Source organism: Carlito syrichta, unplaced genomic scaffold (assembly GCF_000164805.1).
Source record: "Carlito syrichta isolate Samal-C Ts95f unplaced genomic scaffold, Tarsius_syrichta-2.0.1 Scaffold301655, whole genome shotgun sequence".
NCBI lineage: Eukaryota > Metazoa > Chordata > Mammalia > Primates > Tarsiidae > Carlito > Carlito syrichta.
Genome location: NW_007245751.1, coordinates 216403 through 240505, shown reverse-complemented (window position 1 = coordinate 240505; position 24103 = coordinate 216403). Strand labels below are relative to the sequence as shown.

Genomic DNA, 24103 nt, shown 5'->3' with positions numbered 1-24103 from the left:
GTCCAACCCACTTTGCAGAGGGGGAAGCTGAGACCCCCCTCGGCACCGAGAGCCCAGCCAGGGAGGGGGCGGCTGGGAGCCCGGGGCCACACGGGCCTGGGTTCAAATGTGCCTACGCTTACATCCAGGTGCTTACACCCACGCTGTGCCTCAGTTCCCCCATCTGTGCGGGTGGGGGCCTGCCTTCAGCTCTGCTGCTGACTGGCTATCTGCTGCCCCACTCTGGTCTCAACAAGAGCTTGGTAACAGGACTCTTGCCCCTGGCTGGGAAGAATCCCGTGGTGTGAGCCTGGCGAGTGTGCGTTTCAGACTGTGGGAACACAGGCTCAGGGGAGCGGTCAGCGAACAGGCCCAAAGAGGAGAGGGAGAGCCCCATGGTGGGGGGGGGCTGTACCTGATGCTTTGAAGGCTGTCAGCTCCACGGCCTGAGGACAGAGGGGCCATCAGGGGACGAGCCCCCACTCCTACTACCCCTGGGGCCCTTGGATACCATGGTGAAGACTCCATCCGCCCCCCAAGTGGCCTTGGCATTCAGGCTCTGCCCGCATGCCGCCAGCAGCTCCTGGCTGCTCCCAGGGCCCTTGAGCCTAGGAACAGAGCAGACGCCAGGGGAAGCCCCTACCCCCTCCCTACCCTAGGCCCTGTGGCTTCCCTGGCCACTGGCCACACTTGCTAGCCCCTGGCAGAGCCCTGTGGGGCCCACGGTGTCCCAGCCTCACCGGTCTCTCGAGTTCTGCAATGGAGGAGAAGACCGTGGGAATGCTGGGGCCATGGGTCCCTAGTGCGGGGTGGGAACTTGAGTCAGCAAACTTGGAAGACTGAGGCAGGAAGCCCTTCCCCCCATGAGTGGGACTCTCGTGATCATATTTGAACCCTAAGGGGCCACTCAAAGGTTTACCCCACAAATGAGGAGGAAACTAAGGCTCAGAGGGGGGAGGTAAGCTGCTCTAGGATTAGAACCCCTGGCATGGCCTTGTCATTCAACCCATGCCCCGCCTCAGGGCTCCAAACCCCACCCACTCACCTGTCTCAGGGAGTTTGCTAATGCCCTCTGCATGGAGACCCAGGGAAGGTCACCGTTTCCTGGTAGTGGGGGGTGACAGCCATTTCTAAGCCATTCCCCAAGCCCCAAGATTACAGAATTTCCTGGGTCTCGGTTTCCTTATCTCTCAGGTGGGCTGACAGGACCTGCAGTTGTCCTCCCAGCTCTGCCTGAGCGTGGAAACGGGGGCACTAGGCAGCATCAACTCTGGAGGGTGGTGAGGCTCTACCTCTGGGATCCCGGTGTCTTCGGGGTGGAGTTAAGGCTACGGAGCCGGCCTTGGCCGTCTCCCAGGGACCTGGGAGCACCGGCCTGGGTCTCCAGCAGGCCCGGCCGGAGCGAGTCTGAAATCGGAGAGCGTCGCAGGCACTCGGACCAGCCGTGGGGTCCCGCCACGCCTGCTGCGCGTCTGCTGACCCATGAGCACCTCGGCTGCCTCCTCAGTCATCCTTTGCAGGGCGCTGCGCACCTGGGGGACAGCTGGAGGTTGGGCCTGGGACCCTCTCGGTCCCCACGGCCTGGGGGGGCGGTGCTGAAGAGACCCCCGCCCCGCCCTTCCCACCCATTCTGGCATTCACTGGCATTCACAGACTCACCCCCCCACTGGAGGCTGCGTAGACCAGGAAGATGGAAGGCCCCTGGGGACAGACAGTGGGTGGGCAGGCGCCACATCCTGGGTGCCCCCAACCCACCCCCTCTGGCCTGGCCCCCGGCCTGGCCTGAGGTCACGGTGCCCTCCCCTGGTTTCCAGCCACAGCAGAGACACTCGCAGAGACACCCAGAGACATTCAGAGACAGGCTGGAGAACACAAAGCCGGGCCTGCCCTCCTGCCCTGCATGGGGAGGGGCAGCTGTGGCACTGGGGAGAGGGGACAGGAGGAGCCTTGCTCCACCCAGCCCCACGCCTTCAGCCCCTGGCCACCAGGCAGCTTCTGATTCCAGTCCTCGGTGCTCCACCCCAGACTCACAGCCTCCCCACCCTGTGGGGGAGTAGAGAGACACCTTCCTGAAGCTCCAAGGCCCAGTCAGGTCCTGAGACAGCAACCCTGTGAGTGCACTCTGACTGCCTCTAGCAGGTGGCTTTAACTCCCTGAACCTCTGTCTCTTCATCTGGAAGGGGGATGAGCCAGCACTTGCCTCCCAGTGAGGGAGAGGTGTGTGAAGGACTTAGCACGGTGACTGGGGCAGAACTGGCTCCCTAACCTGTCCCCACACGTGTGGGACCAGAGGGCCTCGCCTCCCTAAGCACCATCAGGTTTGGGGTCTCACTTGACCCTCACAGCAGCTCTGTGGCAGGGGCGAGAGTGGATTCATTCTCTCCATCTGACGAGAGGGACCCAGCAGCCAGGGGCAGGGGGCTGAGGAATGAGTCCCAAGAGCCCATGCGGCCAGCAGGTGGCTCAACAGCCTAGGACTTCCTCCTGGGCTGCATAAAAGGAGCTCTGGCCCGTAGGTGCAGACTGGAGGACAGCGTCCCAGGGCCGAAAGGTGGAGCCCAAGAGCCGGGCTGTTCCCCAGTTCTTGGGTAGCAACTCAGCTGACACCACCACCACAGCCCCCGAGACAGACCCTGATGCCCCCACATCCAGCCTGACCCCTCTGCAGCATCAGCTCCGCCTTCCCCATCCCACTTGCTTTAACCCGTTCCTCACCACCCAAAGACATCTCTCCAAACTTCCACTCCACTCCATCAGCACCTGCATGACACCCTCCATGGTTCCCAAGTATCCCCAGGGAAAAAAAGGGTCCCTCGGTCTCTCAGCCTCAATCCTACTACCCTGTAGTTGTGTTTTTCGTTGTTGTTTGTTTGTTTTTTCAGTTGGAGTCTCAGTCTGTGGCCCAGGCTGGAGTGCAGTGACATACTCACGGCCACCGCAGCCTTGACCTGCTGGGCTCAGGCAATCCTTCTGCTTCAGCCTTCCAAGTAGCTGGAACTGCAGCGAGTGCCACCACACCCAGCTATGTGTGGGGTTTTTGTTAGTTTTGTTTGCTTGTTTTGAGACAGGGTCTCATTCTGTTGCCCAGTCAGGAGTGCAGTGGCATGATCATGGCACACTCCAGCCTCAAACACCTGGACCCAAGGGATCCTCCCACCTCAGCCTCTCAGGTAGCTGGGACTACAGGCACACATCACCTCACCTGGCTAATTTTTAATTTTTTTTAGAGACAGGTCTGGTCTATGTTGCCCAGGCTGGTCTCAAACTCCTGGCCTCAAGTGATACTCTTGCCTCAGCCTCCCAAAGTGCTGGGACTACAGGCATGAGCCACTGCACCTGGCCAGTTGTGTGTTTTTTGATGTGTGTCTTTCGGGCTGAGAACGCCACAGGTACACACTTCGATTCTGTGTCCCACCATGTCCTCCAGTGGGTAGGCCAGCCTCAGCATGGGGAAGTGGGAAAGTATGTGCTGAATGACTGAATGACACAAATGTGCTCACACTCTTGGGCTCCTAGCGTGTGCCAGATATTGTGTTTATGCAGTGTCATCTCCATCGAATCCCACAATGATCCCATGAGGTGGGTGGGAATCTGATTCCTTTACACAGATGTAGACACTGAGGCCTGGTTCAACTTCTCCAGGCCTTCAACAAGACTCTCTCCACTGGGGTAAGTGTGAGCAACAGCTGGTTATAGAAGCGAGGCTTTGCTCTCCCTCCACAAAACCAGGCACAGGGGCCAGAAGGAAACAAATCGCCCCTGAAGGGTGAATGAGGCTGGGCTGATCCTAGCCCTTCTAACCCATGCCTGCTCCCTGGTCACCGTCCTAAGAGCAGGTCCTGCCCAGCTGATGCCCAAGACAGGCAGAGGGTGGGAGAGGGACAGGGCTGGAGGGGGCGGCTGGTGTGACTGAAATGAGAGGTGAGGGGAAGGCCAGGCCTGGGGAGAGGAACCCAGAGAACACAGCCCTGAGCCCCAGGGGGTCACACAAACATGTGAGATGGCAGGTCTTTGGAGCCACCGCCCTACAGCCTCTCTCCTGCTGTCACCAGAAGGTCTGCTGTGCAAGAGAGGCACAACAGAGGCAGAAGGGTGCCAGAGAGATGAGGGGAGGATGGAGAGACATCCAAGAGAGGTCCAGGAAGAGCCAGGTAGGATCAATGCCAGGAAAAACTTACCCAGCTGGAGGGGGAGAAGGGGACAGGGAGGAGGCAGTGACAGAGAGAGAACCTGAGAGACAGAGAAAGAATCTTTCAGAGAAAATTCAGAGACAGAACAAGACACGGAGAGAGGAAAGCATGGGAAGGGAAGGGAGGAAGGCAGAGATGGCGTGACGGTGGCATGGTCCCCTGGCTGCATCCCTGCCTATCAGAGGGGCACAGGTGGGGAAGGAGAACATCAGGGGCACGCCCTACATTGTGGGGGGATACCCAGTAAAGAGCTGGAATCGTTGCTGTGGCAACAAGAGGCTGCCGCCCTCCCCACCATGTTATCGGGTCCTGTGCCTAAGAGGTGCCCATCTGGAATGGGAAGCCATGAAGCTCTAGGGGCAGGGCTTGGAAGAGGGGATCTGTGTCAGAGAGGGGGCGCAGCACCCTCCATCCTCCCCCACTCAGGCCCAGGCAGGTCCCTGTCATCATGCTTCCCTGAGAATAGCGCTGAGATCCCAGTCTGCATCTGAAGGGCCCCTCTCTGGCTGGGCAGCCACCTTCTCCTGGCAGGCCCCCTTGTTTTCCCCTCTCCTTTTTCACGCCGGCCTGGCAGAAAGTGGCTGAGTCCCCAAGGCAGAGGGAGAAGACCACATAGCTAGGACCCCAGCGACCCACTCCCTGATCACCCCTCCCCTCCTTGCCTCATCCCCTCCCATCACACTTCATTTCTTCCTGTTGGCCATGGTCTGGCACCCCCCACTCAAAGAAGAGACCAGGCCTTTGTGGCTGCCTCATTTGCTGCTGTGTCCCGGCACCCTGAACAGTGCCTGGCACTCGGTGGGCGATCAGTAAGTAGCAAATGGATGGATGCATAACTGGGCCAGGGTGCCCCTCCCTGGCACAGGCTGGGACCTGTCCACAGTCAGGCTGGACATCCCAGTGGCTGAGCACATAGGTTCTGGAGCTGGGCCCAGTGCTACTCCTTCCTCCTCGGAGGCCTTGGACAGGTGACTCCGGGAGTCTCAGTCTTCCCAGACAAGAGGCTTGGAGGGAGACAGAAACAGGCAGCCAGTTCGGGGCTCAGGGAGAGGCATCGTGGGAGGCAGCCAGCATTGTGATCGCCTGCCATGCCTCAGCCCCCTTCTCTGAGGAGAAGATGGAGGGTCCCCAGGGGCCCAGCTCTGAGGACACAGGGACCCTGGTCGAGTTTGCACCTCTGAGCCTGCCTTGGTCCAGCGTCACCCACTTTTTGGCTTGAGAGGGACCTGGGCCAGGGAGAGCTGGGAGCAGTGGGGAGTGGGTGATAGGGAGAGAGCTAGGGGAGCAGGGAGACGGAGGGAAGGGCGGGGTATCACTGTGACTGGTCTGGATCCCTCACAGGTCTGTGAGTCCCTTGAGGATAGGGACCCAGTCAGCCTCATCTGTAGTTCCAGGACACAGGACCCAAGATATACAGGGTGCCCGGGCACAGGCCTGCAGCCCCCCATGACTGCCCTTATGTGGGTTCATCATCGGTCCCCTGACCAAACCCTTTTTTAAATTTCAGTCCTCACCAACAGAGTAGCTCCTGCTGACCCCACAGTAGGCCACAGGCCCCAAGGGGAGAGGTGGCTGATGCCCAACACCTCCTCCCCCCTGCCTCCCTGTGAGAACTGAGTAAATCTCTGGCACCAGCCTTGGGCTGGAATTTCTGCTGTACTGAGTGTCATGGCGCGATCAGCCTTAACAACCCCTTAACAGCTCCCTGTCTGGGCCTCAGCTTCCTCATCTGTCAAGTGGGTCACACAGTCCTCCCTCATGAACTGCTGGTTGACTTGAGGTTGCCTGTCCTCCCACTCCCTCCCTTTTGATATGATGTCCCCAGTCACTGCTGCGTCTCTCCCATGATGGAGAGCTCACCCTTCCCTAGTCCCCGACAAGCCAGTCATCCCTCTGAGTTCCAGGGTGTGTCTGAGCCCTAGCCCCAGATGCTCCAGGCCTGGAGGTACCTGGAGGGAATTGAGGCCCACTGCGGCGTAGGCCCAGGCCGGGCTAAGGTGCACCAGGACGCTGACTAGCCAGGTCAGGCCCAGGACAGGCAGCAGGACCAGCACCGGCTTCACTGTGGCCCTGTGGGAGGGTGAGCAGGGCTGAGGGGGCCTGGGTGGCCTGGGGAGCTCCCCACAGGACTCCAGGGAACGGGCACCTGGGAAATGTCTGGAGGGGTGGGAGCTGCCAGACTCCGGAGTAGCCAGAACCCTCGGCTGGACCGTGCTGCCTCCTTCTCAAAGGCCCAGAGGTGGCACGCAGTAGGAGGAGTGGCACTGGGGATACGGGGTCCCAGCCCCAAACTGGCTGTAAGGAATGGGTTGGCAGCTGTCCAGAAGGAGGGCTGAGGCCTGGGCAACCATGGGTCAGAAGGGTCTCCCCTCTCCCCCCCCCCAAGAACCCCTGGGGCTCTGTGGCTTTTCAGGGACCCACTGACTTGGGCTGCTCCACCCTTGGTGGAGGATGGGTGGGGAAGAGGAAGGCCAGAGAGGAGGCAGGGCTGGGGGACGAAGGCCAGCAGTCCCCCTCTCCAGCAGGGTGTAGCCCTGAAGAGCGATGGGGTCCTTGTCAGGGGTGGGGACCCAGATCCTAACCCTGGACCTGAACTCCTAGGGAAGACCTGATTTGGAGTCTCTCCTCCTTTGCCCCAGCTGGCTATCAGTGTCTTCTGCAGGCAGTGCATCCCAGGACAGGGGCTGGTGTCCACACTCGCCTCACAGAGGATCAGTGACGATCCCCACACACATGCATGGGCACGTTTACACATGCTGACACGCATGAGCATGTGTGACACAAGCAGGGACACATGGGTGTGCTTGATACAGCCTCGGGCATGGCCACATGCCACACCCCCAACACAGACTCATAGGTGCTCTCGCCCAAGGAGCTTCATACTTGGTGCTAGCTGGCCTTGCCCCCTGCATCCTCCTGGCCTCCTCAGCCTAGGGCCTCACCACATCTGGATCCTGATCTGCTGCTGCAGGCAGGGCTGCAGGCTCAGCACGCGGGCACGGTGCCGGGAACTGGACACAGTGACCATCACCACGCGGACCAGGATGCAGGTGTTGGCCTGGAGACCCGGTGTCAGTGGGCGAGAGGAATCCCCATCCCCGACAACCCCCTCTCCGGCCCCGCTCACAGTCAGCACGAAGAGCACAGGCCCCACAAAGGCCCAGATGGTATCTGTGTGCACGTTGAGCCAGCAGTGTCCAGTGGCCACATAGTCGCGGGGGGATGTGGCTAGGGTGATGGCCACGATAACCATGGGCACACCTAGGGAGGGGAGAAGGGGCCTCAGGGCTGGCCACCTGCTCCTTTCTCTCCAGGCCCCAGCCCTGCCCCCAAGCTGCAGCTGTCCACTGGGTGGTCCGGAGAGCAGGGCTGATACTGTGGTGCATTGGAGCCATGAATAGCTTGGGAATGGGGAGAGTTGAGGTTGGACTGAAGGCTGGGCCGGGCGTCTACAGAGATGGAGCCTGGGCAACTGGCAGGGCGGGGGCCAGTGCTAGAGGTGGGGTGAGGCTGTTGGAACAGAGGAGGATTGTGAGGAACCGGGGTGGGTGTGGTTGGAGGTCGACAGAACTGAGAACAGTGAGCTGGGGGTGCTGGGTGCTGGGCAGTGGTGGGTACCAGGGGGAGCTGCGCCAGGGGTATGAGCACCAGTGTGATGGGCACTGGAGGGATGAGAGCTAGGAGGATGGGCACCAGGGGGAGGGCATCGGGGGGATGGGCAATGGGGGATATGGGCATCAGGGGAAATGGGAATGAGGGGATTGTCATCGGGGAGATGGGCACTGGGGGATGGGTAGTGGGGGTGGGATAGGCACTGGGGGGATGGGCACCAGGGGGAACGGGCATGGGGGTAATGGGCACCAGGGAATGGGTACCCGGAGGGAGGGGCACCAGGCAGTGCTGGGCACAGCAGTGCTGGGGGCAATGGCAGCCGAGCACAGCAAGCTGAGGAGAACAGAGCAAAGGCAGGGGTGGGGCCTCACCCCAGCCTGCGGCATAGTAGAGCCTCATGCGCGGGCCCGGGCGCATGTCCACGGCCACCACCTTATTCCACAGCAGCAGTCCCTCCACCAGCATCCAGGAGAAGGCAACCAAAAAGAGGAAGTGCATTGCGGCTGTGGCAGCCACACAGGCCACCTGCAGGAGGGGGGGGATCCCCAGCGATGCTAGCCATGGTACAGCCCCCTGGGGCTCCACACTCATGCCTGGCACTACCAGCCCAAAGAGGTGGCATCAGATGAGGCCTCTGGGCAATGCCCTGGGCCAGCTCTGCCATTCAGGGCCTTTCCTCTCCAGGCTTTGCTCCTTCCCGGGGAAATGGAGCCAGAAACATCCGTGAGCATTTCCCCAGGTTCCCTCAAGAAGCTCGCAGCCCACCCGCCACTGGCTGCCCACCTTGTTGGTCTTGGCCCACTCGCTGGCCATGAGGAGGCCCTCGGCACAGGCCAGGGAGAAGGTGAGGTTCTTGTGGACTGTGATTCGCTCTGATTTAGGGACCCTGGGCAAGCAGAGGAGTTGGTTAACAAAGATACTGCCACTAGCCCCCACACCTGGCTTGCCCCACCTGGATCCCCTGAGCATGGGCAAATAGGTAGAGAGGGCAGTTCCACAGGGGCCCCACACGCCCTAGGGAGAGCCTCAGATCAAGGGTCTGCTGGGATCAAGGATGGACACCTGCCCCGAGGGGTTTGTGAGGTCCTTAAGGGGCAGGCAGGCCCAGGCTGCCAAGCCACCAGGCCACCAGGCCACTGTGGTGCTCGCTCCTTACCCAGCTGCCAGGAAGAGCAAGAAGGTGGTGGCAAGGGCGCAGAAGGACACACCACAGCCCACGAATGACAGAGTCTTCAGCAGCGACTCTTCCTCAGGGTCTCTCTGTGGGGAGGAACAGAGAGTAAACCCCTGGTACCACTCCAATCTGACCCTGGCCAGATGTTGCCCTGCCTGACTTTGCCCTGCAATAAAGCAGGATGGTAAAAGCATTGGCGGCAGGGCCCAGGTCTGCACACAGTAGGCACTTAATAAGTGGGCATTTGCTTGTCTTTCTCTCCTGCTGGCTCTCCCTTACATGGCCTCAATCAGCGCAGCTCTCGCCGACTCAATAGCTACTAAGAGCACTAAATTGGAAGTGATCCATATGTCTGTGGGGAGGGGATCTCATGTGACACACATCCACGCATGGCGGGGGGATCACGGAACTGTCCTTAGAAGCATGGCTGCAGGCTGGGCTCAGTGGCTCAGCCTGTAATCCCAGCACTTTGAGAGGTCAAGGCGAGTGGATTGCCTGAGCCTGCGGGTTCAAGACCAGTCTGGGCAACTTGGTGAGACCTCATCTCTACAATAAATAAATAAAAAATTAGCCGGGTTCGGTGGCTCAGTCTGTAATCCCGTGCCTTTGGGAGGCTGAGGTGAGTGGATTGTCTGAGCCCGCGGGTCCGAGACTCACCTGGGCAGGCGAGACCTCATCTCTACAATAAATCAAAAAATTAGCCGGGCATGGTAGCGTGCGCCTGTAGTTCCGGCTACTTGGAAGGCTGAGGCAGGATTGCCAGAGCCCAGCAGGTTGAGGCTGCAGTGGCTGAGAGGTGTACCACTGCTCTCCAGCCTGGGTGACAGAGTGAGACTCCAACTCAAAAAAAAAAAAGAAAAATAAAAAGAAACGTGGCTGCGGATGGACTGTTTATAACACGGAGAAATGTCCATGCTCTGATTTTACAGGCAAAGGGCATCTGTGAACACATTTCTCTAGCAGGTTCCTCAGCACACTGAGGGAGCCCAGCATGCCTGAGGCTAAGGCATGCTGACCTCTCAGCAAATGACCCTTTCCGGCTCCATGGAGCCCACCCTCTTCTGGTCTCCTCCTAGAATCAGTCCCCCCCCAGACTGTCAATGCTGGTGCCCCTCGGGGCCTCTCTTGGCTGGGTCTCCTTTTACTTCCAGTCTCATCTCAGCCGTGGCTTTAACTATTGGCTTTTCCTTCACCTGTAGCTGAGAACCTCCCACCTGGACATCAGCCCTCCCTCTGCCCATGCACTCACGTGGATGTCATACACCTGGAGCAGGATGGCAAAGTTGGTGCTGTGGTTGCAGAAACAGACGGCAGAGTCCTGGTGTAGGGTGGCCACAGGGCAGCCAGTGGTAGCCCAGGATCCCCCCGTGTCTGGGCTTGGGGGGTGGGGAGGGAACAGAGGGCTCTTGAGATGGGGGTGAGTGGCCAGTGGCAGGCAGGGGAAAGCCTGTACCCGGAGCCTGGGGGCCGTGTGGCTGCCCTGCTTCTAACTAGCTAACATGACAAGTCACTGTCCCTCTCTGGGCCTCATTTTCCCAGACTGTAAAATCTGCTTAACATGCCTTGGATGGTTGGAGGCCAGGGTTGATACCGGTGATGGCTATTTACTAACATCATGGATAACTCCACAGTTATGACTAATGTTCATTGCCTCAACTCAAGATCCAGGGCAGAGTGCTGGGCTACTCCCTGGACCTCCACTGCCCCCTCCAAATGCTCAGGACCCCCACCTCAGAGGCGATCAAGTTTAAGACCCAACTGATGGATGAGTTTCTTCCTAGGCACCTCACAGAGTGCCTTCTCTTCACACACTTTCTACGACAGGGAGCTCACTACTCCCTGGGTAACACATTCTCCTGTCCCAGCTTGCCCTGGAGCTGGACAGGGCCTGGAGTCACCTCTGCAAGGCAGATGGCAAACGGAGGCCAAATCACACCCGTTCCGCTTCATTCCCAGGTGGAGACATCTTTTTAAAAATTGCCTTAATCCAGCCTGGGCAACAGAGTGAGATTCCAACTCAAAAAAAAAAAAAGAAAAGAAAAACGAAATCGCCTTAAAGTACCTGGAAATGGCCTGGGCTTGGTGGCTCAGCCTGTAATCCCAGCACTTTGGGAGGCCGAGGCAAGTGGATGGCCTGAGCCCGTGGGTACAAGACCAGCCCGGACAACTTGACGAGACTCTGTCTCCACAATAAATAAAAAATTAGCTGGGGATGGTAGCATGTGCCTATAGTTCTGACTACTTGGATCACTGTAGCCCAGCAGGTCGACGCTGGGGTGACCGTGAGCATGCCACTGCATTCCAGCCTGGGCAACAGAGTGAGACTTCAACTCAAAAACAAACAAACAAACAAACAGAATCTGGAAAAGGAAACTCACCTGATGCTGAAGTTCCAGAAGGCACAGACAGGCTCCACCAGCTTCTGAGGGAAGGCCTAGGGGCAGGAAACAGGGATGGGATGTGTGTGAGCATGCCTGGGGACATGGGGCAGGTGTGAGTGTGTATGGGGGAGCGAGGTGGGTGTGAGCAGGTATGGGGGTGTGGGGTGGGTATGAGTGTGTGGGATGCGGGGCGGGTGTGAGTGGGTATATGAAAGGAGAAAGACCAGAAGGATGCAGGGGACTCTGAGGACTTTGTCTGAGGGACAGGGGTTGCTCATCATGTGTCATGGGTGAAGGGACAGAAGGAAAGGGAGGTGCGTAGACTTCTAACATGATGTGTAAGATCAGAAAGCTGGGAAGAAGCTAACTAAATGGCCACCTGTCAGAGAGTGGTCACATAGCTGTGACTCGTCCCTCTCAAAGCTCTGCACCTGGAAAGGTGAATGAACAGGTCTCGTCTACTGATGTGGAAGGATCTCCCAACATGCTGTTTGTAAAGAGGAAGTTCATGACATGATGCGTGATGCACACTCATTTATGTGGAAGGCTCGGTTCTGTGTGCTTGTGACACACACACGCACACAGTGTCGGGGAGCAAACATGCCGCTAGCCCAGCAAGGGTCAGGTCTGGGTTGAACATGCTATGATGACCATGTTAGTTTTTTTATAACTAAACAACGACAACAATCTAGACTTTATGTCACTAAGCAGAGAGGAAGCAGGCAGCCAGTGGTACCAGCCCCAGTCCAGGCAGGGAAGGCAGCCTGAGCTTGGACCTCGTCGTTTGTCCCGACTGGAGAGGGTAGCGACAATGACACCTCACTTGTGTCTTGCCAAGCATATTCATGTCCTTTATTGTGGCTGATGTTCATAGTAACCTAGGAGGCAGGTATAAATTCATTTAATTTCAGGTGAGGAAACTGAGGCTCAGAGAGGGGAGTTAATCTGCTCAAGATGACATGGCACAGAGCTGAGTTTGAGTTCTGGCTTGCCAGTCTCACACTTGCCTACCACTCCTTCAGTATGCCTCCGGAGAACATATTATTTCTTGGGTTGAAAATTATCATCCTTTCATAATATTTGTCCTGGGTCTCAGGTACCATGTGAGTGCAGAACACAAATAAACCCTGCCCTGCCCTTTCTTTTTTTTTTTTTAAAGCAGGCTTTATTGAGAGGACAGAAAATCTCCCACAGTGGGAGGGGACCCGAAGGGGTTGCCCTGCCCTGCACTTTCAAAATGGGCGATGATTACACCACTGGTGACATTTTTGAGTGACACAAACAAATATAAATGTTGCTGTACACTCAGAAGTCACAACCCTATTTGTCCAGTAACCCCAAACCAGGAAGTTGCTATCAGAATAAAAACATACTCTGAGTGAGGATCTTCACAGGGTCAGGCAGGGTTGATTGTAACAGAAAAAAACCCTACAGATTCTCCGGGTGCATGATCTGGAGAGGTCCTGCTCCTTTTGGACCATCCCCATGGGAGGTGGTTGTACTGGTCAGGTTAGGATCCAGCAGCAAGAGAGAGAACAGGAAGGCAGGGGGACACCCGTGACTGAGACGATGCAGAAAACACCTGCAGGGACAACGAAAACCACAGTGGTCTGCATGGCTCAGCTGGAAGAGCAAGGGCTTCGATTCTGCAAAAGGATACAGGGGCAGGAAACAGGGACAGGGCGTGTGAATGTACATGGGGGTGCCAGGCAGGTGTGAGTAGGTATGTGAAAGGAGAAAGACCAGAAGGAAGCAGAGGACGCTGAGGACTTCGTCTGAGGGACAAGGGCTGCCCATCGTGTGTCATGGATGAAGGGACAGAAGGGAAGGGAGCTGTGCAGACTTCCATTCTAGCATGATGTGTAAGATCAGAAAGTTGGGAAGAAGCTAACTAAACAGCCACCAGTAGGGGAGTGGTCACACAGCTGTGACTCGTCCCTCTGGATGCTCTGCCCTGCAGAGATGAGATGCCCTGCAGAAAGATGAGGGTATAGTGATGTGTGCCCAGAAAAAGGCTGAGGAGAAATGCATCAGCATGCTCCCAGTGGTTATCACTGGGTGACAGGCTTTTGTCTTCCCTATTCTTTTCTGTATTTTCTGAATTTGCCCCAATGAGCAAAGCATTACTTCTATTTATTTTAACATATGTTAAATCATATTATTAATATATAAATACAATCTCAAAAATTAGTCATTTGAAGATAGAAACAAAATTGGAAACGTTTAGCTAGAATGGCCAAGAATAGAAAAGAAAACTTTGCTGTAGAAACTATAGATGAGCCGGGTTCGGTGGCTCAGCCTGTAATTCCAGCACTTTGGGAGGCTGAGGTGAGTGGATTGCATGAGCCCACGGGTTCGAGACCCGCCTGGGCAACTTGGCGAGACCTCATCTCTACAATAAATCAAAAAATTAGCCAGGCGTGGTAGCGTGCGCCTGCAGTTCCGGCTACTCTGAAGGCTGAGGCGGAAGGATCGCCAGATCCCAGCAGGTCGAGGCTGCGGTGGCTGGGAGCGGCCACTGCACTCCAGTCTGGGCGACAGAGTGAGACCCCAACTCAAAAAAAAAAGAAACTACAGATGTTCAAAGGATAAGAAGGAAATATTTTTAACAATTTTGTGCTTGAAATTTGACAATCTAGATGAAATGGACAAATTCTGTGAAAGACACAAATTACTAAGACATCTCATGAAGGAATATGACACTTAAATAACTTATATCAATTAAAGAAACAGAACTTATAAGTTAAATCCACACAGAAAACACTAGGACTGGATGACTTCACTGGTGAAGTCTATCAAACATTTATAGAGGAGGATAGAACATTTCCCAATTCATTTTATGAAGCCAGCATGAATCTGATATCAAAACCAGAGGAAGACATTACAAGAAAACTACAGAATACATTATTCATGAATGTAAACCAAAAAAAATCCTTACAAAAAGACTAGCAAATTGAATCCAGCAATACATACAAAACATACTAGACCATAACCAAATGAGGCTGGTCCCAGGAATCCAAGGTTAGCTTTTCTTTCTTTCTTTTTTTTTTGTTGAGTTGGAGTCTCACTGTCACCCAGTCTCACTGTCGCCCCTCCCGGCCACCGCAGCCTCGACCTGCTGGGCACTGGCGATCCTTCCGCCTCAGCCTTCCAAGTAGCTGGAATTACAGGCGTGCGCTACCACGCCCGGCTAATTTTTTGATTTGTAGAGATGAGGTCTCGCCTGTCCAGGCGGGTCTCAGACCTGCAGGCTCAGGCAATCCACTCACTTCAGCCTCCCAAAGGTGTGGGATTACAGGCTGAGCCACCAAACCCAGCTCAAGGTTTGCTTTTCACTTGAAAATTAATTGATGCAATTTATGACATTAATGGAATAAATAAGAAAACCATATGATTATATCAATGTGGAAGAAGCAATAGACAAAATTATTCAACAGCTACTTGTAATAAAGATTCTCAGCAAGCAGAGAGGGAAACTTAATCTGATAAAGGACATCTACAAAAAACCCGCGGTTAATATCACACTTAATAGTGAAAGACTGGATGCCTTTCTCCTGAGATAGGGATGCCTAGTCCCACCGCTTCTGTTCAATACTGACCCAGAGATCTTAGCCAGTGCAACAAGGCAAGAAAAAGAAAAAAAATTGGAAAGAAGAAACAAAACTGCTTTCATTTGTAGAAACATGCTCATGTATGTAGAAAATCCTAGGAATTTCAGAAAAGAGCAGCTGCAAGTACTAAATGAGTTTGGCATGGTTGGAGAATACAATGTCACTGCAAAAATCAATCATCAGTTTGGCACAGTGGCTCAGCACTTGGGAGGCAGAAACAAGAGAATTGCCTGAGTCCAGGGGTTCGAGACCAGCCCGGGCAACTTGGAAAGAACTCGTCTCTACAATAAATCAAAAAATTAGCCAGGCATGGTGTCGCATACCTGTAGTCCCAGCTACTTGGCAGGCTGAGGTGGAAGGATCGCCTGAGCCCAGCAGGTCAAGGCTGCAGTGGCCCTGAGCATGCCACTGCACTCTAGCCTGGGCAACAGAGTGAGACTCCTACTAAAAAAAAAAAAAAAGATCAATTGTTCAGCCTAGGCAACATAGTGAGACCTCATCTGCACAAAAAATCAAGAAAATCAGCTAGAAGCTTTCCCAAATTGATATGTAAATCGCCTGAGCCCAGGGGATCAGGGCTAGGTGAGCTGTGATCATGCCATTGCACTCCAGCCTGGGTGACAGGGTGAAACCTGTCTCAAAAAATCAAATCAAATCAACTATATTATATGCCAGCAGTGATCAATTTAAAATTAAATTAAGAAAACAAGCCGGGCTCTGTGGCTCAGCCTGTAATCCCAGTGCTTTAGGAGGCTGAGGTGAGTGGATTGCCTGAGCCCGCGGGTTCGAGACCCGCCTGGGCAACTTGGCGAGACTTCATCTCTATAATAAGTCAAAAATTAGCTGGGAGTGGTAGCACATGCCTGTAGTTCCAGCTGCTTGGAAGGCTGAGGTGGAAGGATTGCTGGAGCCCAGAAGGCCGAGGCTACAGTGGCTGGGAGTGGCCACTGCACTCCAGTCTGGGTGAGAGTGAGACTCCAACTCAAAAAAAAAGAAAAGAAAAAGAAAACAATACCACTTACAATAACATCCCAAACTATGGACTTCTTAGGAATATATTTAGCAAAATAGCTTCAAGACCTGTCTTCAGTGTCTTCAAGATACTAAAACTATATATCACTGAGAAAAAAAATGCTTTAAACTAAATAAATGGAGGGCTATACCTTGATAATGAATAGACTCATTGTTAAGATGCTAGTTCTCCCAATTTAATATATAAATTCAATGCAATACCAATTAAAATCTCAGTAAGTTTTCTACAGACATTGACAAGTGAATTCTAAAATGTATACGGAAATGCATAGAATAGGATAGCCAAGTAGTTTTGAAAAAGAACAAAGCTGGAGGAATATACTACCTGATTTCAAAGTGTGCTATATAGATGCATTAATCAGGACAGTATGGGGTTAGCATAGCGACAGACACATAGATCACTAGAACAGAACAGAGAACCCAGAAACAGAGCTATACATATCTACACAGGTATGGACAATCAATTTGCAACAAAGATGACAAGATAATTCAATGGGGAGAAAGAATAATCTTTTCAACAAGTAGTGTTGGAACTAGTTGTCTCTATGGAAAAAAATGAACTTCAACTTTAACCTTATGTAGTACACAGAAATTAATTTGAAATAAATCATAGACCTAAATGTAAAAGCTAACAAGGATCAACTTCTTTGAGAGTATTTGTGACTTTGGTAGGAATTGGCAAAGCTTTCTTAGATAGGATACAAAAAGCGTGAACCATGCAAGGAAAAAATTGAGAAATTGGACTTTATCACAATTAAAAACTTTTCTTCCAAAGACACTGTTAATAAAATAAAAAGCAAGTTAGGCATGGTGGTGCCTGGCTGTAGTCCCAGCTACTTGGGAGGCTAAGGCAGGAGGATCACTTGAGCCCAGGAGTTCAAGGCTGCGGTGTGTTATGATTGCACCTGTGTATAGTTACTGCATTCCAGCCTGAGCAATACAGTGAGACCCCATTTAAAAAAAAAAAAGAAAGAGAAAAGAAAAAGCAAGCCACAGACTAGAAGATATAATTCACAAAACATGTCTGACAAAGGACTTGTATCCAAAATAAAAAAGAATTCTTACAACTTAATAATAAAATAATTTTTTTAAAAATTGGAAAAGATTTAAAGATACCTTTAACAAAGGAAAATGTATGAATGCTTAATAAATGTATTAAAAGATGCTCAAAATCATGGGTTTTCAAGGAATTGCAGATTAAAACCACAAGCTATCAAAACATAGCCATTCTAATAAATGACTTTATATTTATTTATTTACTTATTTATTTAGAGTCAAGGTCTCACTGTGTCGCCCAGGCTAGAGTGCAGTGGCATGATCATGCTGATTATAGCTCACGGCAGCCTTGATCTCCTGGGCTCAGGTGATTCTTCCACCTCAGCACCCTAAGTAGCTGGGACTATAGGTGTGCACCACCATGCCCAGCTCACTTTTAAATTTTCTGTAGAGACAAGGTTTTGCTATATTGCTCAGTCTGGTCTTGAACTGCTGGACTCAAGTAATCCTCCCACCTTGGCCACCCAAAGTGCTGGGATTACAGGCATGAGCCACCATGCCCAGCTGAATGACTTTAAAAAGACTTGACAAGGATGTTGACAGAAATGTGGAATAGCTGGCAATCTAGAATACAGTGGATGGGACTATAAAATGGTACAACCGCTTTGGAAAACAGTTTGGTAGTCTCTTAGGAAGTCAGAATACACGTATCACACAACCCAGCAAATCTACTTTCAATAATCTATCTCATAGGGATAGACCATCCATTCACAAAAAGACTCATATATGAGTGTTCATAGCAGACTGATTTATAAATAGTCCCAGCAGGAAACAACTCAAATCTCTATCAATAGGCAAATGAACAAACACATCATGGTATGTCCATGTGATGGAAGATTACTCAGCAGTAAAAAGGAATGGACTACTGAAACATATAACACGGGTGATTCTCAGACACCACCTGAGCAAAAGCCAGACTTCAACACCTACTGTAGAATTCCATTATCTAGGAAACCCTAGGAAAGACAGGCATAATCTATAGTTACAGAAAGCAGATCAGTGATTTCCTGGGGCAGCAGTGCAGAAGACTGGGAAGGTAGGAATGTTCTAGATCTTGATCAGAGCAGTGGTATGTAGGTACGTACACTGGCCAAAACTTGTCAAATTAAAATGGATGCACTGAGGCCATTGCCTTACTAGACTCTGGTGTGGCCATATGCTCTTTGAGGTATGGCTGTTTCCTGTCTTTGGCCCCCTTCCCTACCTTGGGACTACAGACATGCACCACCACACCCGGCTAATTTTATTTTTATTTTTTTTGTAGAGACAAGTTCTTGCTATGTTGCTCAGGCTGGTCTCGAATTGCTGGACTCAAGGAATCCTCCCATCTTGACCTTCCAAAGTGCCGGGATTATAGGCGTGAGCCACCATACTTGGCTGATCTTTTAAAAGTTGTGGGAGACCAGACCCAGTGGCTCATACCTGTAATTCTAGCACTTTGGGAGGCAGAGGTGAGAGGATTGCCTGAGCCCAAGGGTTTGAGACCAGCCTGGGCAACTTGACGAGACCTTGTGTCTACAATAAATCAAAAAATTAGGCCAGGCACAGTGGCTCAAGCCTATAATCCCAGCACTTTGTGGGAGGCTGAGGTGAGAGGGTTGTCTGAGTCCAGGGAGTTGAGACCAGCCTGGGCAACTTGGTGAGACCTCGTATCTACAAAAAAAAAAAAAAAAAAAAAAATTAGCCAGGCATAGTGGAGCGCACCTGTAGTTCCAGCTACTTGGAAGGTGGAAGGATTGCCTGAGCCCAGCAGGTTGAGGCTGCAGTGGCCATGAGCATACCATTGCACTCCAGCCTGGGCAACAGAGTGAGACTCTGACTCAAAAAAAAAAAGTTGTGGGAGGATATACAAAAGACTGATAAACTGGGGGAAGTGGGGAGGAATGTCCCAGATTAATGGTTGTAAGCAAAGGAGACTTTAGCTTTCTCTGAAACATTCTAATGTTTCAACAGTGAGACGGAATTTGTGTATTACATATGAAATGAAATTTAACAACATGTCGTAGAGATCCTTCCATGCCAGGTTTTAGAGAATCCTTCACTCTTCATACAACTTTCACTGTAGCTGTCCCTTGACATCCACTGGGGATTGGGGCCAGCATCCCCACAGAGATTAGACCTTGGTTGTCCAATGAACAAATATTGGGGCATGGGGGGAACTGAGCCAGAAGTGTACCAGGGTGGCTGTTTCCCTGAAGTACCACCTAGTACCTGGGCCTGGTGCTGCAGATGAAAGGTTACGGCTGTGCTGACTTCCCTGGTGATGTCACACACCTCAGAGGAGATGATGGCTGACCCCACTTGGGTGCTCAGGAACCTGAAGGGGAATAGGAGCTTTCACGGGTGGCTGTGAGGGAGAAGTCACGCCTAGCTGGGCATCTCATCCAGGCCCTGCAGTGGAAAGGGCAGCCTCGGTGTCCAAAGAGATAGTGGGGCAAGTGGTATGCTGGGAACGAGGCTCCTGGTTCCAGTCTTGTCTTGGGAATTGCTGGCAACTTGGGTAAGCCCTGTTCCCTCCCTGAGCCCCAGCATTGAGGCCAGGACCCCGAGAGGAACGGAGTCACTTCCTCAGTCACACTTTTGGCAGGTGCAGAAGTGTGTAGGGAGTGGGTGGGCCTGAGCTGGTAAGGACACATTTGCCCACCAGAAGGGGTTCTGACCTTCCCTGGGGATAGGACATAGGTCCTCAGCAGCCCATTGGGTGGGGCCCACTCACCTCTGCACCCTGCTTGCCTCCTCCGAGTTGCCAGGGGCCAGGGGCTCTAGGCCGGGCCCCCTGAGGGTGTGCTGGAAGACTCTGGAGGTGAACCAGTTGTGGATCACAGTGACTCTGGAGAGGCCTGGCTGAGCAGGAGGGGACCCAAGATGTCACCCGGTGATTGAGCAAGCACCACCGGTTGGCCACAAGGGTCATACTCTCCCCATCCTAGAGTGGGAAACTGAGGTATGGAGAGGTTAAATGACTTCCCTAAGATCACACAGCTAAGTGGCAGAGCCAGAATTCCAACCAGCTGTGGTTCAGCCATGCACTGAACCTCATAACTCCGAATCCCTTTGCCCCTTGTCCTAATCCTTCACCCCTGCATGGCATCCCAGGAAAATGTGTGTGGATCAGTGAAGGGACTAAGTGAACACTACTATCTAGTGGGTGCTTTTAACCTCATTACTTGAGGCAAGTAGTCATATGCCCATCTTACAGACATGAAAACTGAGGCTCTGAAAGACAAAGTGACCCAGTCAGTGTAGAACAGCTACAGTCAGAGCTGAGGTTTGACCCAGAACTCAACAGGGTTCCAGCCATCCCCTCATCCTCACCCACCTTTCCCAAGGAGCCGCCTCACTTCATGCGCCGGGATGTGGATGTGGCCGGGTCCCTCTGGATGCCCGCTGGGCATGGTAAACACGTAGCCCCCGGTGCTGGCCTCCCTCAAGTGCAGGTTGCGTATCTCCAGGCCTGAGAGCAAACAGCGTGGGGTAGCTGGACCTCAGGAGTGAGGTCTCCCTGCTGAGCTGGCCCAGCCAGCAGGGTCTGTCCCCTTCTCCTTGTCACAGGCCTAGGAGGCCACCATTCCTGCTCAGAGAAGTTCAGCAACTTGCCCAGGGCACACCTGACTTCCCCAGGAGGGGGTCACTGAGAAGGAGGTTCATTGGGAGGCAGGGCCTGAATGTCAGTGAGCCACCAGAAGCCAGTGGGCACTTGCAGGACACAAGTCTGTGCCTGAAGTTCCACCATAGGTGGCCCCCCATTCAATCCAGAAACATTTGCTGGGTGTGTACTGGGGCCTGGCCCTGAGATGCAGAGATGGCTCAGAAACAGACCTGGTTCTCAGGGGCCCTCCGGTGGAGGATTAGACAATCCCATTATGCCATTGCCACCAATGCAATGAAAGATCCGTTCAAGACACTGGGGTGACAGAGAGGGAGGCACTGTCAGGAGAGAGCTAGAACTGGAGAAGGCTTCCTAAAGGAAGTGATGCTCAGGCAGGACTCCAAAGGACGTATAGGAGTTTGTTAGGAGATTAAGGGAGAAAGGGCATTCTGGAGGACACAGATGGGCAAAGGCAGGAAACAGAATGGCGTGTCTGTGGAAGTGCCGAGAGTTCCCAGTGACCAGGCCTGAGGAGAGGCATCTGAGCCCAGATGCCTGGGCAGTAGTGGCAGGCTCACCAGCATGGCGATACTGGACGTGCATTCGGGGCTGCTCCGAGGTCAGCAGGGTGCTCAGCAGGGGTGCTAGGCGCTGCACACTAGCCACCAGAGCCATAGGGCCACCCACCACCTGGGAGGACACTGCATCTCAGTTTTCACTGCCCACTGCTGATGCCCTGACTGCTGTGGTTAACACACTCTCAACGATCTGAGAGGTGGCCCTGCCCTCTCCAGACCCTTGGATGCTCCAGCATAGAGTCCGAGGGCCTCAGGCTGATATTTGAAGGCCTGCTGGCCCCGGTCTCCTTTGATCTCTCCAACTCTGTATCCCAAGTCACCCCATCGTCAGGCCAAAACAGAGCCTTCCGGTGCTTCGTGCCTGCTGGCCTATTGCTGCCAAGCAGGGTGTGCTCCAAAGGCTGCCACACCTCCCCCACTCTGACTCAGCACTAGACCTATACTAGGTGCTCAACGATGAGATTCCAGAAGGAAAGATGCATGCATGTGGGGTGGGTATAAGAGCAGGGGCACACATGCATCCATGGGACACCCACTCCGTGCTGGGCAAATCTTCTAATTCATCCATTAACTCCTCTCCACTACCTTGGCAAGGCAGCTGTGATAATCCTCATTCCCCAGGGAAAAAAACTGAAGTTCAAAATCTAGCTTTTCCCAGTCTACCACAGTGCCTCAGATCCCTAATCAACTGTGGGCTTGTCCCAGTATAGGGAGCTCACTCTCTGTTCACATGAACCATTTCATAGAGTCGGTCTGCTGTGTTGTGCCATCTTCACCCTATCTCCATGCCCTGGTCCCAGTTCTGTCCTCTGGGGCCACAGGGGGACCATGTTTGCTGCTTCAGCCCCAGAGATTTGCAGGCAGGGTCCATGACCTCTCATTCCCTCCCTTCTCTGGGCTGATCACTCACTCCCAGGCCTACAGTTACTTTGCCAGGGCAGGGTTTCCCACAGCCTCTCCACCTGGAGAGTACCTCTCGTGTTTCCCAGTATGTCTGGGCTGTTCAGGCAGACGAGCTGGACTGACCACTCAGCACAGATCTCCCACCCTAAGGTGGTCTGCAGATTCTTGGAGATGGGGGGAGGTCCTTATTGACTGGTGACTCTCAATTATTTTTAACTGCAGAGGCTGTTGTTCCAGGGCAATTGTTTGTGGAAAGTCAACTTCCTAAACAGACAAAAGAGGAGCTTCTCCTGCTGGATGGAGAGAAAGAGAGACCAGAGCTGGGTGCTGACTGGCCCCAGCTATACAACCACCCTGGGGGCAAGGTCTGAACCAGAGCCCAGACAACCCCCACCCCCAGTCCTGCCAACCTCACCTCACTGATGCACAGCCATGCATCAGTCACTGGCTCCTCCAGGACCAGGCTTGCCACAGACATGACGCCCTGGCCCAGCGGTTTCCAAGGCCCAGTCAAGGGCTCTGACTCCCCGAGGGCTATCACCCTCTTCAGGAAGTGCACAACTGCCAGCAGCGCAGCTGGCCCCAGGGAAGCTGTCCTCTTGGCCAGGACTCTCTCCAAGGTGCTCAGGAAGCTGGAGGCCTCAGCCAGGGACAGGGCGCTGTGGGCTTCAGAGAGCGGGTCTGGGAGGAGCTGTGGGCAGAAGAACCACTAACTGCTGGTCTGGCTGTCGTGAAGGGATCCCCCCAGGGGCCACACTTGGACTCTGACAGGGCCTTCTTGGTGAGTCCAGTCAAACTTGTCACAAGCCCCCAGCTCTCAGGGGCTCCAAAACAGAAGCCCAAACAACCTTAATTCCAGCAGACTTAATTTCTTCAGGTGAGGAAACTGAGGTGCAGCAAGGTGGCCCATAGTGACCCCAGAATCTTTAGCCCCCTGGGAGGGAGCTCACCACGGTGTCGTTGGCCAAGGCATTGACTTGGCTGATAATATCCTGGTGGGGCCACGACTGGGCATCCTGCAGCCGCTGGTAGGTCTCTGCAAAAGACTGGATGCAAGGCTGGGCTCTAGGCAACACTGCTGCCCAGAGATGCCAGCCTGCTCAGTGACCCCCACCCACCATATGCTGCCCAGGAAGAAAGATCACCTTGACGGCTGTGTGTCTGGAGCCTTATGCATTGTGTTCCAGATGGGGAGACTGAGGCACAGAATGGCAAAATCACTTGCCCAAGGTCACAAAGTTGGGATTCACCCCCAAGTCTATCCTAGATTCACGGCCCCCTAGTCTTAACCCTGTGGAGGACCTGACGCTCCAAGAGGATTCTGAATTTTCAGACTATGTCAACCATTAAAGCCCTCTCAGTCTACACCAATCCACGCCTGCCTCCCCTTCAGCCGGGCCAGGCGCACCTGTCCGGTAGCAGCAAAGGAAGGGCCGCGGCTGCAGGCAGAGCGCGGAGCCCTCAGTGTGAGGTCCTGGGTCCCACGTGGGGCACTCCTCTGAGGGCACTGGCCGGGAGAGGGGAGGTGTCAGGGCCACATACTGCCTTTCTAGTCGTCCTGTGACCCACCGTGCATACCCGATTCGGAGCCAGGACGCACCGCCCGCCGTTGGGGTCAGCTGGAGAGGTGCGCTGCAGCCAGCACAGGGCGGGGCAAGGCGGCCAGGGGGCGGGCCCAGGCACTCGGGCTACTAGGACGGAGCGGATGCCTGAGCGCAAGGCGCGGCGGCCAGTGGGCGGGCGTGGCCAGAGTTGGGCGGGGCCGGGCTGGCAAAGGGAGGGCTGGGCAGGGTACCGCAGTCCGAAGGAAGCGTGGCGAGCCCAGGGGGCAGGACCTGGAACGCCGCGGGTGTGGGGCGGGCCGTACCGGGACGGAGAAGGCGCACCCACACCGTTGGCAGCAAGGAGGGCGTGATGTCCAGGGCGTCCGGGTCCCAGCGGAAGAGCAGACCGCCGGGGGGCGGCGCGCAGGCCCGTGCCCGGGGCAGCTGCGCGGGG

General features: G+C 54.0%; 1 protein-coding gene across 1 annotated transcript in view; it reads right to left on the bottom strand.

Annotated features, from left to right (window-relative positions):
* Window positions 1–338: 338 nt before the first annotated feature.
* The window catches only part of ADGRD2 (adhesion G protein-coupled receptor D2), a 34071-nt gene continuing 10306 nt past the window's right edge, over window positions 339–24103 (bottom strand). The window contains exons 10-27 of the mRNA XM_021710929.1: window positions 23973–24102; window positions 23514–23612; window positions 23056–23141; window positions 22521–22796; window positions 21203–21314; window positions 19752–19875; window positions 19247–19352; window positions 10205–10360; window positions 8938–9041; window positions 8565–8667; window positions 8153–8306; window positions 7297–7430; window positions 7112–7227; window positions 6119–6239; window positions 1639–1680; window positions 1355–1511; window positions 720–874; window positions 339–425 (exon numbers count right to left, since the gene is read on the bottom strand). Of these exons, the coding sequence (XP_021566604.1) occupies window positions 339–425; window positions 720–874; window positions 1355–1511; window positions 1639–1680; window positions 6119–6239; window positions 7112–7227; window positions 7297–7430; window positions 8153–8306; window positions 8565–8667; window positions 8938–9041; window positions 10205–10360; window positions 19247–19352; window positions 19752–19875; window positions 21203–21314; window positions 22521–22796; window positions 23056–23141; window positions 23514–23612; window positions 23973–24102 (2262 nt within the window). The remainder of the gene's footprint in view (window positions 426–719; window positions 875–1354; window positions 1512–1638; window positions 1681–6118; window positions 6240–7111; window positions 7228–7296; window positions 7431–8152; window positions 8307–8564; window positions 8668–8937; window positions 9042–10204; window positions 10361–19246; window positions 19353–19751; window positions 19876–21202; window positions 21315–22520; window positions 22797–23055; window positions 23142–23513; window positions 23613–23972; window position 24103) is intronic.